The 14429-nt window shown below is 40.0% G+C and overlaps 1 protein-coding gene across 1 annotated transcript in view; it reads right to left on the bottom strand.

Moving 5' to 3' along the window:
- PHLPP1 (PH domain and leucine rich repeat protein phosphatase 1) overlaps positions 1–14429 on the bottom strand; it is a 214557-nt gene that overhangs the window by 38403 nt on the left and 161725 nt on the right. The window contains 4 exon segments of the mRNA XM_045458800.1: positions 4111–4266; positions 7607–7702; positions 10747–10807; positions 12613–12815. Of these exon segments, the coding sequence (XP_045314756.1) occupies positions 4111–4266; positions 7607–7702; positions 10747–10807; positions 12613–12815 (516 nt within the window).

Raw genomic sequence — 14429 nt, 5'->3', positions numbered from 1 at the left:
AATCATTATAAAATGTTGTGTTTCTCGTCTTCCAACAAGTAACACAAGAACACTGTTCAAAAACAGCAGTCAGCAGCTTCACACTATCCCTTTCATAAGCCAATCTGCCTGTGAGGACCAAAACTCTTAACTTTTCTTTTCTGACTCAGAGTCATGACTAATAACACACTATGCTGGAGAGGTGGCTATTATGGTGGTTGGAAAACAAAGGCACTAAAATATGTCTTCTTGAAAAAATTCATTTCAGCCTTTTTTGGTCATTTGCTTTTCTCTCATAAAATAAAGGAGGATGCTTGCTCCTAGTAATTCTCCCGGCCTTTTACTCCAGGACGTTCCTGTGCCAGAAATACATTTCACGTGGCCTGCCCTCCTCCCAGGATGCACAGAGGCTGGTTAATCCCCTGACAGCAGCTCCTATTTTCCAAAATGCAGCTGGCTCTGGATAGACCCATCTATTCGGTCTATGGGAATTTCTGCCTAAATGCCTTTAGCTTACACTGTTAGCTCAGCCTACACTCTCCATGACAGCAATGTCCTCTTCCAGTGGCTCCTAATTTTCCATGTTGCTTTACTAGAAATATTCCAGTGCACACACTCCTTCCTCTTCCAAACTACAGATTCTGTTTGGGAACTGTCCAGAATATGCAACGTGCAGAAACCTAGATTCAGAGCGAGTTGCACAGGATCACAAAGTCACCAGGAAGCAGAATCACTGATGGAAGAATCTACATTCCAGATGTCCCACTCCAATCCTTTTCTGAACACAAAAACATAGTCTCCTTGACTACACTTGGGAGCTCCCGCTCAGGGACATGTTTGCAGGTCTGCCCCAGCACCAAGGAGACGGAAGGACTGCTCACTGATTGCTTCTGGGGAATTAAAAATATCCAGAACTGTCCTTTTAAAATCAAATCCTCAAAAATGAATAAAGACTCACTATTATCTGTTGGAGAGTTCCAGCACTATTTACCTACTCTATTAGCCATGAACTTATCAGACTTGGCCAGATCCAGAGATGATTTTATCTCACTCAAAGACTCCTAAATCTGAATCCATCTATCTGTTTCTGTAGATTCAGTAGAGACGCCCAGGAGAACAAGTAGATTCTCATTATAAAACCGCACCCAAGTTTTGCCTAGTTAGCCTTATGAAAGAGGACACAAGGTTATAACATAACTTAGAATTCTCCACAGGGAAAGAGATCAAATCCCACTGTATTCATGACAACAAAAACCATGTGTCTACAGTTGCCCAAAGGCTGTGCATTGCAAAGTTGACCCCTGAACAGCACAGGTTTGAACTGCATGGATCCACTTATACATGGATTTTTAAAAATGTAATACAGTACTATACATGTATTTTCTTTCTTGTGATTTTCTTAATACCTCTTTTCTCCAGCTTACTTTATCATAAGAATACAGTATATAATACATACATAACATACAAAATGTTTGCTAACTGATTATTTACATGATCAGTCGGGCTCCTGGTCAACAGGTTTTTAGCAGTTAAGTTTTTAGGGGATCAAACGTTACACACAGATTAAAAAAACATTTTTTTAATGTTTATTTTTGAAAGAGAGTGCAAGTGGGGGAAGGGCAGAGAGAGAGAGAGGGAGAAACAGAATCTGAAGCAGACTCCAGGCTCCAAGCTGTTAGCACAGAGCCCGATGAGAGGCTCGAGCCCATGAACCGCGAGATCATGACCTGAACCGAAGTCAGATGGTCAACCGGCTGAGCCACCAGGCATCCCCCACACAGATTTTTGACTGTGCCGGGGTGGGGGGGGGGGGTGGCGCCCCCTGTTGTTCAAGGGTTAACTGTACTTTGATATGAACGCAAAAGTAAGAATAATTCTTTTTTTTTTTTTTTTAAATTTTTTTTTTTCAACGTTTATTTATTTTTGGGACAGAGAGAGACAGAGCATGAACAGGGGAGGGGCAGAGAGAGAGGGAGACACAGAATCGGAAACAGGCTCCAGGCTCTGAGCCAGCGGCCCAGAGCCTGATGCGGGGCTCGAACTCACGGACCGCGAGATCATGACCTGGCTGAAGTCGGACGCTTAACCGACTGCGCCACCCAGGCGCCCCAAGAATAATTCTTTAAATGATCTTGAAACATTGCTCTTTTGTCAGGGGAATGATAGAGCACTGGTCAATTACAATTTAACAATCCCATTTTCTCACAATTCCATTATTTCTCTATATTCCAGTAGGAATTCATTATAACTTATATTAGGTACAAAGAACAAATGTTTTTTAAAATGAGGATAAATGAACAAAAGGAAAAGGAAAGGAGAACTAGAAATGTTCTCTATCCTGATCTGGGCGATGATTACAGGGGCATATACACATATGAAAATTCACTGAGCAGTATGCTGAAGGGTTGTACTTTTTTTTTTTCACTATAAGCTATCTCTTGATTAAGAAGGGTTTTTTTTTAGGGGCGCCAGGGTAGCTCAGTTGGTTAAGCATCTGACTTCGGCTCAGGTTATAATCTCATGGTTCATGAGTTTGAGCCCTGCATCGGGCTCTGTGCTGATGGCTCAGAGCCTAGAGCCTGCTTCCGATTCTGTGATCTCCCCTCCCCCACTCACTCTCTCTCTCTCTCTCCCTGTTGTTCAAAAAAGTAAACATTAGGGGCGCCTGGGTGGCGCAGTCGGTTAAGCGTCCGACTTCAGCCAGGTCACGATCTCACGGTCCGTGAGTTCGAGCCCCGCGTCGGGCTCTGGGCTGATGGCTCGGAGCCTGGAGCCTGTTTCAGATTCTGTGTCTCCCTCTGTCTCTGCCCCTCCCCTGTTCATGCCCTGTCTCTCTCTGTCCCAAAAATAAATAAATGTTGAAAAAAAAAATTCAAAAAAGTAAACATTAAAAAAAAAAGGTTTTTTTTTAAAGGACATAGAAGAAAAATGAAAATCCACAGGTGAAGGTAGTATTTAAAATTCCTTAAATTTTCTTTTGTTCATTAAATAAGTATTTGTTCAGCATCCTGTTTTATTCCCGTCACACTGCAAGATGCTGAGGCTAACACTGTAATTAAGACACAGTCATTGGACACAGCGTTCGTGATCTACGAGTGGGGACAGGCAAGTAAACAAGAAATTATAATACAGTGTGTGGTGAGTATTATGACAAGAATAAGCACAGGGAGTTGGTACACATGGTCAGGTATCTAATTCACTTTCAGAGAACCAGAGTTCTTTTTGCCCATGAAAAATCTCACAGGTTGAAACACATCTCAAGTTTTTATTTTAAGGCTGAAAGACCCATCATTATTTTCTTTTTTAAAAGCACCACAAAATTAACTTTTTTGTTTTTCTCATGAGGTGTACTAGAAGTTCAATCCTTTATGTCATCTCTAAGGTCACAGTCACTCACTAAAAATAAACATTAGCAGCGGTCCCAATGATGCAGGCCATCAGGCTAGGAGCTTTTTAGGACGGTGCACGAGGACTCTGAAGCAAACAAGATGTTCCCAAGTAAGTTACCACTCAGTTGACTTAAAGCTTTCTTTAAGGAGAGTGCTGCATGTGGCCACTCTTACTTAATGTTTAACCCCCTCCTCCCATCAAAACAATTTCTTTAACTACTTAGTGTAACACAACAAGCTACCTGGAAAAAGTCTGTTCAAAAGGAAATAATTTAAATGCAAGGGGAAAACCGTGGTAAAGGTAAGAACAACTGGTTAGAAAACAACGAGAACTGAGCAAACCCTAGGAAAACGATGGCCGTTGCCCAGGTCACAGGTACGTGAAAGCAAGACCAGAGAGCCCTGAGAGAATGTGGCCAAGACTGCCGCAGCTGCGGCAGACTTACCCTCGTGTTACGGCTACACCCCCACGACACGTGCTTGTGAACGACTCCAGGCCCTTCTCTCTGGAAAGCAGTCAAATTAATGAAGAACCTACAGGTTCTTGAGTCCAGGTTCTTGCCCTGACTCCACACGCTACCCAACAGAGACGTGGCTGGCAAAACCGTGCTCTTTGTAAACCTCGGGCAGATGAGCAGAAAACCCACACAAACGGTGTCCTGCCACGAAAGACGGGCCTGCTGGCGAGGGGACGCTCGCTCGGCGACTCAGATCGGTAACCGAAACACACCAGCTGCGTTACCTGTCGGCCTTCATCAGAAGGTTCGGCGGCAGCTCCAGGAGCTGGTTGTGCTGTACATCCAAGACCTCCACCGAGGTCCTTTCCAGCCTCTCAGGGAGCCTCGTCAGCTCGTTGTGTCCCGCCAGTAGCTTCCGGAGAGCACCGTTACAAAATAAGCTGCGCAAAAGGGGACAAGACAGAAGGAAACTTACTGAGAGCTAATTCGGGACAAAGAATAAAAAATGAACAGGAGTCGAATACTTAAAACAAGCTCTCCGAAGAAACAAATTCATTCAGAGCAACTGCAAATTCACATTACCATAAGTTCAAACTTGGAGCTCTTACATTTCAGTGTTTTCCATACTGCATGAATAAATAAGTAAATAAGAAAACCTATGAGCAGGAATATTTAACAAAGAAGCTCTACTTAGTGAAAGCGAAAAAAACAAGTTTCATAGGAGATACTGAAGAGAACAGTCTACCCTTGTTACACTCACTGGGCGAGCTTTAAAAGGTTGTAGGCTTCCCACGGTAGGCCTTGTTTCTCGTATTGCCCTGGAACACGGGTGTTTTACCCACAACAGATTCTGAATAAATACAGTCGATCAATTTTTAACCATAGGATCCACATTAAATAAGGATTCTTCTATCCAATTAAACTTTTACAAATGCCAACAGATAAAATGTTACATTTTTCCTCATCTGCATTTCACAATCACAATTATTTCTCCGTTTCCTCACTCCCTTCTCTTTGGTTTAATCCTAGGCCGAACAGAGACCCTCTCCTAAAGAGAAGAAAACACACTTAATCCACTATTTTCTCTCGAGACTCAGAGAGCTGTTTGGAACCTTGGCTGTGTTTCTTCCATGGGTTATCAAAAACGGAAACAAATGTTGAACACTTTTTAATCAAGTACAAATCCGTTTTATGACCAATTCAGACTTCTCCAACAGTGGTAGAGAACAAAACGGGCCCCAGGGTCAAACACAGAAGTGTGGGGCCTGTGGGAAAGAGAAGTTATCATTTGCATCCAGGATCATCTGGAGTGAGAATTCATTTACACTGCTGTCAAAGAGTGAGGCTGCCTCACCCCACCTCCTGTCTTCTAGCACTCTGACCTCACTCACGGACGGCCAGAGCTGTTACAATCACTCCACATTACGGTATAACTTTATTCACTTAGAATCAAGCTAGATCCTTCGCTCACAAAGGTGCAACCAACCTGTCTCAACGCCGTGACAGCAGAGGCTGCCACGAAAGGTGTGTGGCTTGCCCGACTTTGAAGATTTAGCTACCAGTGTAACAAGACAGGTTTCCAGGACTGCCATTCAGTCACAGCTACTACAGGGGGCAGTCTCTGTCATTCACCTGACACCAGTAATTCAGGACTTGGTTCACCATTTTTACTGTCTCACTGGGCCTGGGGTACAATTCAGGATTCTTAGAGGGTAGAATGTATAATTTATTACTACACACACACACACACACACACACACACACACACACACACACTTACTTTACCCTTAAACAAATGAATATCTGAAGGACCGGTGAGAAAATCTTTATTTTGATTTTTCCAAATAAAGGAGATTTTATAACTACAGTATGAGTCTTAACTGCTAATTACTGGACTTAGCTAAATTCTTTTGGATACTATCTAAGCATTGTTTTCCTTTTAGTACATTTCCACTTTTTAAATATTAATTTGTCTGGTGAAGTTCTTCACATACATGGCTTAGATAAACAAAGCTTGAATATCAAATCAACTTCTAATGAATTGCTGTCTTGCCTGAATATTAGATCAATGATAGGGCTGACAGAAAGTGTGCAAGTAAACACCACAAATAGGAAAACAATACGTATTCTTTTTGTCCCACAAACTACACACACTACACACACACACACACACACACACACACACACGCTGTTTAATTCCTTGACAATAGGGCATTTAGAATTTATTTTGAATAAACATCCATTTAGATCCCCCAAAAGCATGACTAATGCAGATCCAATCAAGGATGAATTAACTTTGGAGAAAACTGGATAAAATATCAGTTATCTTGTTTGTTTAATTGTTGGGTTTGTGTACAGAATGTTTTTTTGGAGCCTACCGTGAAACAGAGGCCTTAAATGCCAATGTGCTGTCTGTTGGATTGGGCGGGTCGAAGTGGGGAAGAGAACAGAGAAAACAGAAGAAAGGTAACATTGCAACATTTTTCCAACAAAATTTTCCCCCATTAGTAATAGCCTGTTATGATTTCTGCTGTTTGTCTTCTGAAAGGGTCTGTCTCTCACACGTATGCACACTGCTGTCCACAGGGCACACCATCAAAATCATCTTGATAATGGAGATGGGCTACACAGGGTCACCTACAGGCTCAATCAACACAAAACTCTAAAGCAGAAAGCATTTTCAAATAGAACTGAAATTCCAGGTATAACATATGGCCAAGGAACAAAGTAAAATTAACTGAGCTTTCCAGGGATTGAAATGTAACCCAGATCTCTTTTATGAGATCTATATTCTAACAGCATTAACCAACAGAAATCTAATGCAAGCCACAAATGTCATTTAAAATGTTCTAGTAGCGACAGTAAAAAAGGTGAAAAGAAACAAATTCAGTCTTACATTTTATTTGTCCCAATATCTCCAAACTATTATTATAACATGTAACTAATATACAGTATTGAGATATTTTGCATCTGGTGTATATTTTATATGCAAGGATGAGGAACATTCTAAATCTCAATGGTCACATGTGACTAGTGCATACCATACTGGACAGAAGAGATATACACTCATATAAAAGATAAATAGCATTTTCATCATCACAGAAAAGTCTATAGGATAACACTGGAATAGCCTATCTTTTGTTATTAATCCATGGCTAGTCACTAACAGTCAATACTATTTTGTACTAGAATTAGTTCACCTGAAGGTATCTGTATCAATGGCCTTAGACATCATTACATGGCTGTTTTACAAATCTTGCCATTAAAATGAAAATTTACGAAATTTACATTAAGAGAAAAGAGAAGGAAAGAAAAGTCCTTGGACCTTTCTTTCATACCAAGAAAAAGAGAATCTAGTTTGCTCTTTCTAGGTTTAATGATCTAATAATCTTTTTTTCCAAGGTTATGTTTGAGGAAAACCAAAAATTATTTGTGGGGAAGGCAGGCATGTTAAGTCAACAGACAGAAGTGGAAGATTCTGAAAGAACTGAGATTACAGAGGTGAAGCAATTGTATTGTTGGCTGAGTTTTCAAACACAGCTTATTTAAAAACATCCCTAAGCACAGCCCTGCATGGCTCTGGAAAGCCTGGTTGACGAAGTCTCACTCTATCATCCACTGCATGAAGAAAGTTTGTAATTCAAAGACACCACAGGAGATAAAAGATATTAAAAATAAAGCTTTAAAACAAATTCTTGTAGGAGTTCACAATAATAAGCTAAATTACTTAAAAACTGCTGATCTAATTTGAGACCCTCTCACTTGATCTGTAATACTCACCGTGCAGGAAGTTCGCATATTTGATTATGACTAATATCCAAAACTTCCAGCTTTCGGCTTTCGCACACCCACTCGGGCACGTTTTCTAAGCAGTTCCTAAATATAAGAATATACAATTTTGTTGTTGTTGTTGATTGGAATTTGGCCTAAAATATGGTTTGAAACTGTAAATAATTATGTAGAATAAAACTTTAAATGAAATACCAAAGTATAGTGAGTATTAACCAAAAGGATATGTCTATTCACTTTATATTCACAAGATGAAGTGTGACAAGGAATAGGAAAAAAAGAAAAAGTAGAAAAGGACACAGCTACAGCATTTCTAAAGTCTTCAAAAAAAAAAAAAGAAAAAAAAAAGAGGTATGTTTTTCGGAATTGCTATCCTAAAAAGTTTATAAGCCCATGCAAGTCTAGCAAGAAGATGTCTTATATTGGAAAAAACAAATGAACAAGTAAACATACACATTCTTTCAATTAAGTCAAATGGCATAAAATAGTTTTATTTTCCAATTTACTTTTTTTACACTTAACATTTTTTAAATGCTTCTCTACTCTCGTAGGTATCATGGGATCACAGATAAAAGGAAAGAAATGACAGCAGAGAAAAGGCACACTGACTCTTAAGAGTCAGAATTTTTATTTAAAAATATTAACTGAGGCATTACATGGTAATCATAATTACCAGTAACGAGTGAACTAAACTAATGCTGACTTTATTGTTAAATGAACTGATTACATTACTTCTTAGACAAATCTACTATCATGAGTACCTCCCTGGTCATGGATTATTAGTAGCCTTTTCTCTTCTTTTTTTTTTTTTTTTTCAACGTTTATTTATTTTTGGGACAGAGAGAGACAGAGCATGAACGGGGGAGGGGCAGAGAGAGAGGGAGACACAGAATCGGAAACAGGCTCCAGGCTCTGAGCCGTCAGCCCAGAGCCCGACGTGGGGCTCGAACTCACGGACCGCGAGATCGTGACCTGGCTGAAGTCGGACGCTTAACCGACTGCGCCACCCAGGCGCCCCTTCTCTTCTTTTTTAAATATGTGAAGTGACCAGGCACAAAGAATGTAAAGTGCTATGTACATTATGAGCAGGTGAACAATTCCATGAAAAGATGATGCTTGGGATGGGACTGTATTAGAGCAACAGTGAAAACAGTTGGGATATTAAAGGTGGTGGCCTTGTGTGTGACTTAAAAATAATGCTCTTAAATTTTGCAAGAATGCTACCTTTTCAACTAAAATACAGAAAAGGTGGCATTGTTTTCTGCTCAGTGTTTGTAAAGGTACACATGGTTCTGGCTTTGAAGGCCAGAAGACACAATTTGTTTATTTTACTATAGTTAACCCCTACAACATCTTCCCAGGATAAGAGAGTGAAAGTCCCTCTCGCTGTAAAGAACCTCATTATACAGCAAGAAGACTCACAGAAGTGACAAACATAACCAGGGACTTTGCTCTGGAGGACCTAGTAAACACCATGAGGGGGGACAGCTCAGTTCCTGTACCTGACATGAATACAAAAGAGGAGGAAGTGAAAGACTCAGAGTTATGTCAGGGGAATCAGGTTCTCCAAGAGCAAGTCCGATAGTTGGGGAGGCGAATGAGGCAGAGCGTGTTATAGTGAAGGTCTGGACATAAGAGTTATAAAGCAAGACGAACAGCATTTAAGGGACAATTCAGGGAAAAGCAAGACAGGGTTTCCAATTCAGTCTCACTCAGGGGTTTTAATGGGAACCATTTGCTAATTATGTCCTGTAAACAAAGGGTAAATAGATTTACTCCGACTCTCTTACAATACATCTGTTCAAGATATTTATATACACTCATGCATGCAAACCCCACTCTAGTACCATTCTCATTTAAAAGTTAATGCAGCAGTCAAGATTGGTAGGAAAAAATAACAATTTAATCATGCAATAATCTGACTAAAATTTTTATTAAACAAACCTGACATGAATTTAGTAGAAAAAATGCACATACTCATAAATGCACTACTCATAAAGTAGTTTATAATTACAAATTTATGATAAAATTGTAATTGTAATAAATCTGACACTTTCTTACATAATTCTGATTGAGAACCTTGTTAAACTAACTAGGTTTGTGTATTTTCATGACAAAAGGCAAATTCTGCACTTGAGCAATTACATGGCAGCTGTATCGGATTTTATACACTAAAATGAATTAGCACTTGGTGAGCGGGTCATGCACTGTGGCTATTCAGAAAGTTTTCCTTTTTTCTTTTTTTTTAATGTTTATTTTTGAGAGAGAGACAGAGAGAAGGAGGGAGGGAGGCAAGGAGGATGAGTGGGGGAGGGGCAGAGAGAAGAGAGACAGAATACAAAGCAGGCTCTAGGCTCTGAGCTATCAGCACAGAGCCTGACGTGGGGCTTGAACTCACAGTCGAGATCATGACCTGAGCTGAAGTCGAACACTTAACTGACTGGGCCACGCAGGCTCCTCTATTCAGAAAATTTTGGATATTTCCTTTGGAATTATGTTAAAAGTAAATTTCAATTTTTGTGTGTTAAGATTATTAAAGTCTAATTTGTATACATACATGTTTTATGCCTTTTGGAAAAAGTCTACTATAATATTTGTGGGAACTGGGGTCAATATGACACATTGCAGTAGTGAATTTGTATAAAAGGTGAGATGGTCTGCCGTTTGCAAATGAGCTAAGTAAGCAGGCTGTATGGAAATCCTACCTTGGGAGGCTTAGTTGCTAAGATGTAGGTACACAGTAACAGAGGGAAGGAAAAAAAATCAAAGAAACATAGCACAATATTAAAAAAAATGAAATTAACATCATTTCAGCGAAAGACAGAAGATATGGTTAATATAATTAAAGAACTTCTAGACCTTCCAGCCATAGAGCTTCAACTCCCTAATCTTTCAGGCTCAAACATGGTGGCCAATTTGGGTCCATGGGGACCTAATACCTTGATTCTTCTATTTTTTAGGTATACTTCACAAATATTATTTTAACTGACAGATATTTAGTAAAACTATTGAATTTAATTTGTAATACTTACAGTCAAAATATGTAAAAAGTTTTTAGGCATAAGCTCAGACAGGATCATCTAAATAGTTTTCAAGCAGCCTCTAGAGTGCTCTAGGACTTGGCTTCTTACCTTGAAACGTCCATGTAGGACAGATAATTTGGAACTGGGTAAACATCCAGTTGTACAAGTTCTAGGAGGCAGGAAAAAAAACCACAAAGACATTACCATTCAAGTCACACAGAGACTCTTTTTGTATACAGAACATCATTACTGCGCTTTATTCTCCATTGTTTACATTAGGAAGTACAATACATCCATTTGTTAAACTTGGAAACTACAGGAAAGTACAGAGAACTTCCAATTTAATCACAAGATCTTATTCAGAGATTGAAATAAACCACTCGTTCTATTTTCCTACCTTTTCCCCAGCCACTTACTGTGGTTCTCCTCTTGTTATGCATGCTGAACGTTTACCTAGAAGATTAACTTTTAACATTTAGATTTCCTTTCAGAAAACCAAATGCATCTGGCTTCTGCCTTCTTCATTCTACTGAACCAGCGCTCTTAAGGGTCACCAATGACTTCCTCTACTCAAATCGGAAAACCCTTCCTCCAAACTGTATGAAATGTGATACCACCATCTACCTAGGGCTTTGTTTCCCAGAGTAGTTTCTAGATGTCCTTCTGCTTCTCCAGACACTTACCGTGTGGTTCACAAGTTCAGCACCTGTCTGACACCAGCTGTGAGGGCTTTGTAAGTCTGCTGTTGGTGCCAGCTCCCTTCTCTTTCCCAGTTACCTTACTTCCACAGTTCCAGGTACCACCTCTAAACAGATGAGTTTCAAATCAACATCTGTAGTCTTGACTGCAAGTTCCCATTTGCTCCCAGGAAAACCACTCCACTGATGGGGATCGGCAGGGTGGCGAGGACTCCACTCTTCTCCCATAAATACACTCTGTACTCTACTCTCACGGGAACAGTCTTACGGCATCCATCATGGGTCCCTCCTCTTAAGAATCTCCACGGGTTCTTACAGCTTACCGCACAAGCTTCAAAGCCATGCGTCCCATAATTACTTCTTACCATTTTCTAGCAGGCACCTAGGAGTTCAGAATTTCCTGTCTTCTCCCATCTGCCGAACAGACCACATTCAGATTCCTTCCTCTTCCACACCCACTTTGCGCCTTCTGGCTATCCAAATCCTATAACCATTCAGTGATGGAGACCTATCGCTATTTGAGGTTTAGCCGGTTTTTCCAGCGAGATGACAATAATTAACTCATTTCGAAAATAAAATCCTCTATCCTTGAGGACTCCTGCACAGCACGATGCATAGAACAGGTGCTTGATAAACACTGTTCAACTTGGAGTACTAAATACTAGTTTTCACTCAGTTTTCTGATTGTAGGGAATCAAAATCCTCCTGTTAGCAAATATATGTCCACATGATCTTTTCTTTTTTAGAAATGTCATGATTTCTAGATTCTGAAGAAGAGACCTCATTAAATGAGTAAGACTCTTGACTTGTGGTGTCCCTGTGGGTATATAATTCAGGTCTCTCTTAAGATTAGCTCCTTTGTTAGTGGAACATGAAATCTGAGACCCTGAATAGAGTCCAGAATGGACCTTCCTTTCATTTTTACTCTCCAATATTAAATCACGGTTCCAGATTTACTATCCTAACAAGGTAGTCCAAGAAATAGTTTATTAAGGCCCGTTAAGCAGAGGAGCCAAATCAAAAGTGGGAGTAAGTTACCTAAGTACTACAATATGACAAAAACAAATTCGAAACTATAAAATCTCCTGTTTTGATTCCTTTAAATACCATGCCAGCATTCTGCTTTTATTATTTTTATCGCAGCAAAATTTGACACTTATTTTAGTAAATGGGCAAAGTAAAATCAAAGCGAGGCATCATCACATCAAAGCAATGATGTTGCTGAGTAAATTCTTGGAACCAAAAGAGAACCTTTGATGTGGTGTATGTTACATACCGTTAGAAGAGGCATAGAGTGCTTTTAGGAAGTAGCCACAGATGTTTAATGTCACCAGCTGATTCCTTTCACAGTGCAAAACTTCAATGTTGTTGAAAATCATAGCATCGAGGTCACCAAGCTTATTGTCGCGCAGATCAAGCTGAGTGACGTGCTGGAGAAAGTCCACTTCATCTGCTATTAGCTTCCTAATTATGTTCAGTCTTGAAGAGAAAGGCCACAAACAGAGACTCTAATTAACCGCAATGCTAGAAACAAATGGCCACACCCTGATACGGCGAGCTAAGGAGAAGGGATGCACGCCTCACTATGTTACAGTCTTCCATCATTTCTTACATCTCTGCATCTGGACTACCTTAACTGGCTAGATTCTTTGGCTATTTTTAGCGACAACTCCAGGAAGGTCTTAATCTTGGCAATATATGCTGAAACACACTTTGGACCACTTAGGCTGGAAGAGAATCACACACATTGATTTTACCTTAATTCATTGCAAGAGGGGAAAAAAAAATCCACTTAATCATTTATTTCCACAGAATTTGATTGAAAGAACACAGAAAACACAACCCAGACCAACCCATTAGGCACATTACAACTAGAGTGAATGTTTAAGGAAGGAGAAAGGATTCATGAGCAGGGAGGTGAGCAGAATTTAAGGGAGAAGGCGGGAGGGGCGGGTGTGTGTGTGTGGAAATGAATGGGAGCCACATATGCACCAGAGATGAAAATGCAAACATCTGGATTTCTGGCTGGCTTAGACCGAGGACTGATTACCAAAACTATCTCCATCATTAAAATATTGCTTGAAAGAGCAAAGCACAGAAAATACTGACATTTGGCATCTAGGATTCTCTGAGAAATTAGAAAACAAAGGACGACAAATCTAGGACAGAGCAAGGCACAGGGGAAAACTGGCAGAACCTCCGCCAGGAGAACCAGCTAGCTGACGGACTGAGGTGGCCACAGATGAGATGCTCCCAAGAAGATACGGAAGCAGTAACGGGGACTAGGAATCAGTAGAATGAAGACACACTTAACTTCAAATGGGAGAAAAAGAGACGGAAATCTCAATTCCTAGTCTGCTAGGCTACCCCCAACTCCTTTACCAACCAACAAACAAGAACCCTACACTTCTCATAACAAAGTGCTGAAATAATGCACGTGGGCTACAACAGCATTAACAGGAGGGCTGGAGCTTAGGAAAAAGCTAAAGGCTCCTGGCTGTGAATTTCTGCCCTTTGAAAAAATAAAATAAAATGATGAAAACGGAATTATTACTAGCAATATCATAAAGTCACTGGAACACAAGGATGGGTGACAGACAGCAAAGAGCTGGGATTTGTCAATCTGTAAGCATAGCATATGGCCTCTTTAAATGTCCCCAACAGGATTTGTTTTTTGCTTTTCTTTTTTTATTCCAGGTTGTAAGATTTAAAAACTGGCCTCAACCCAGCAATTTGCCTATTTCCAAATGCTCAGGAGATTACTAGACTATGTACACAGAATTTTTTAAAGAGTCTCATTTTGGATACAACAGACTGTAGGAGTTGAAAAAAAAGGTCCCATGTTCTTCCTAATTTACACTGTAAGTAACTTTCTTAGTGTGGCATCATCATCTTCATTTGAAAGAGCTCCCTCCTGTAATTTCATGTATTAACACTAAAATAATTAAAGGGTTTATTTAATGAGGAGGCAAAAGAAAATCTATAACGAGAGGGAAATGTTCAGTTAAAATTGCCAAGTCTTACCAGGATTCAAATATCAAAAGTTTCCAGGCTCACACAATAATATAATTATTTAGGATGAACTTTCAAAGA

Source organism: Leopardus geoffroyi, chromosome D3, assembly GCF_018350155.1.
Source record: "Leopardus geoffroyi isolate Oge1 chromosome D3, O.geoffroyi_Oge1_pat1.0, whole genome shotgun sequence".
NCBI lineage: Eukaryota > Metazoa > Chordata > Mammalia > Carnivora > Felidae > Leopardus > Leopardus geoffroyi.
Note: the sequence above shows the minus strand (reverse complement) of the source record. Positions and strands in the feature narration are given on the sequence as shown.